The sequence below is a fragment of the Condylura cristata genome, unplaced genomic scaffold (assembly GCF_000260355.1).
Source record: "Condylura cristata isolate star-nosed mole 26May11 unplaced genomic scaffold, ConCri1.0 scaffold00050, whole genome shotgun sequence".
Taxonomy (NCBI): Eukaryota; Metazoa; Chordata; class Mammalia; order Eulipotyphla; family Talpidae; genus Condylura; species Condylura cristata.
The window spans coordinates 2,029,463-2,031,344 of NW_004567151.1; the positions used below are offsets into that span (position 1 = coordinate 2,029,463).

General features: G+C 72.7%; 2 protein-coding genes across 2 annotated transcripts in view; both read left to right on the forward strand.

The window, feature by feature from the left end:
- The window catches only part of IRF6 (interferon regulatory factor 6), an 11,958-nt gene extending 10,676 nt beyond the window's left edge, over positions 1-1,282 (forward strand). The window contains exons 9-10 of the mRNA XM_012734211.1: positions 331-553; positions 1,097-1,282. Coding sequence (XP_012589665.1) covers positions 331-553; positions 1,097-1,282 — 409 coding nt within the window. The remainder of the gene's footprint in view (positions 1-330; positions 554-1,096) is intronic.
- Positions 1,283-1,550: 268 nt separating this feature from the next.
- LOC101627360 (chromosome unknown open reading frame, human C1orf74) overlaps positions 1,551-1,882 on the forward strand; it is a 2,112-nt gene continuing 1,780 nt past the window's right edge. The window contains exon 1 of the mRNA XM_004694917.2: positions 1,551-1,628. Coding sequence (XP_004694974.1) covers positions 1,551-1,628 — 78 coding nt within the window. The remainder of the gene's footprint in view (positions 1,629-1,882) is intronic.

Here is a 1,882-nt window from a genome sequence, read left to right on the forward strand (position 1 = left end):
GCCGGCTGGGCGCGCGGGGCCACCCCACCCCTCTAGGGCAGGCCGCTGCCCTTCCCGCCGGCTTCCAGCTGGGGGAGACGGCGCTGGGCGTGCAGGCCGGGCAGGGCCCGAGGCCCGGTGCGCTGGGGAAGGCTCCCGGGCTGTGCCCGGAGGCCAGCGGAGGGGTCAGTGGGGAGCGGGCGTGCGGCTGCCGGTCTTGACTCGGCCCACGCCCTGACCCCTCTGGAATTATACCTACTGCAAACGCCAGGCCCGGAGGGAAACCCAGGCGCTGACCTCCGGCCCCGTCCCGAGTGTGACCCGCCTGTGCCTCCCTGCTGCCCTCCGCAGGCCCACCTGTCCGCTGCTGCCGGCGACCGGCTGGACCGGTGGGGACCGCACGCTGCACATCTCCACAGGACGGCTCCATGCAGCTGTGGGGCCTCCCGGGGCCCCGGTGGGGGGGCTGTTACCCAGCGTGGCCATGAGACGCCTGGGGAAGGCTCAGGCGCCCAGCAGTGGGCAGAAGCCGGGCTCCCGAGGCCCAGCTGCCCGCTCCTGTCCGCTGCCTGCGGTGCGGTGGGGCTGGGCCTCGGCGTCCGGCTGCCTGCCTGCACCCGCGGGGCCACGGCAGAACCCCGGGAGCAGCCGTGAGGATGCCCGCTGGGCTGCCCGTCCGTGCTCGTGTGACATGCGGGCAGCCCCCTGTCCATTGGGACGGGCCGTAACGCGGGTGGCCAGGAGGACGGCGCTCGGCCATGTGCGCGTCCCGAACGCTCCTGAGCGTGGAGGGAGGTGGGTGATGGCTTGGGGGTGGGGGTGGGGGCGCCGGCCCAGCCCCCCAGGCGCCCGCACGGGGCTCCCCCGGGATGCGCCTCCTTGGGCCTGATGGCCAGCGAGCCAGGGTCCCAAGGGTCCTGCCATGTCCTGCGACAGCCGCACCGCTCACCCCCGGTGTGCTTAACCCCGCCGTGTCGCTGCTTGCAGTGCAGGAGTGCGGGGGGGCGTCAAGGGCTCCCCCCTCCCCTCGCTGAAGGAGAGTGGCTTAAAGTCAAAAAGGACCCTCTGCGGGAGGCTGGGAGGCCCGTCAGATCCGGGCTGCTGTCTCCCCACGCAGCCCCTCTCCGTCCCCCTTGGGCCTGGCCGTCTGGCCGCCTGGTCACCTGGCCGCCTGGCCGCGCTGCCGGGAGGCCCGTTGTCTGCACTCTGCCTGCCCTCCAGTGTCGCCGTTGGGGCCCGTGACTTCAATCCAGCCTCGGCTCAGGGCCTTATACGAGCCAGCGTGGGGGTGTGCAACGCCTAACTGCGGGGGGCGGGGTCCACTGCACCTGCGTTTCCGGCCTCTGCCCGCCCGTGCGAGGACCCCGCTGCTGGACGGGGCCCGGGCTGGCGTCTGCCGGGTCTGTCTCGGGTGCAAAGGAGACCTGCAGGGAGGGGAGGGGGCAGGCGGGCCAGCAGGTGCCGCTGCCCTGCCGGGGCCTGGCAGGTAAGGCCGGGCCACCGCCCGGACTCAAGCTTCCTCCGTGGTTAGGGTCTCGGGGGTCTCGAGTTCATCCCAGGCGTCCGTGGGGATGGCGACCCTTCAGCGAAACGCTGCTTCCCCCGAGCTCCGACTGCAAAGCCCTGCGTCTCTGCCCCGCTCCCCAGGTGTGGGGAGCTGCTCCGGAGCCCGCGGGCGCAGCGGTGGGGCACACCCCTTCTCGGAATCGCTGCTCGCATCCAGGGCGTAGGCAGGTCAAGTGAACGCGAATAAACAGCTTGTGGCACCTCCCCGGCAGCGCGGCCACTGTGCAGTGTGGCTGTCTGTGGGTAAGGCTGCTGCAGAGGCAGGGCGTCTCCCCAACACCGCGCAGGGGCCAGGCGCTGGCTCCTGGCCACGTGGACGGCCTGGGGCGGGAGATGC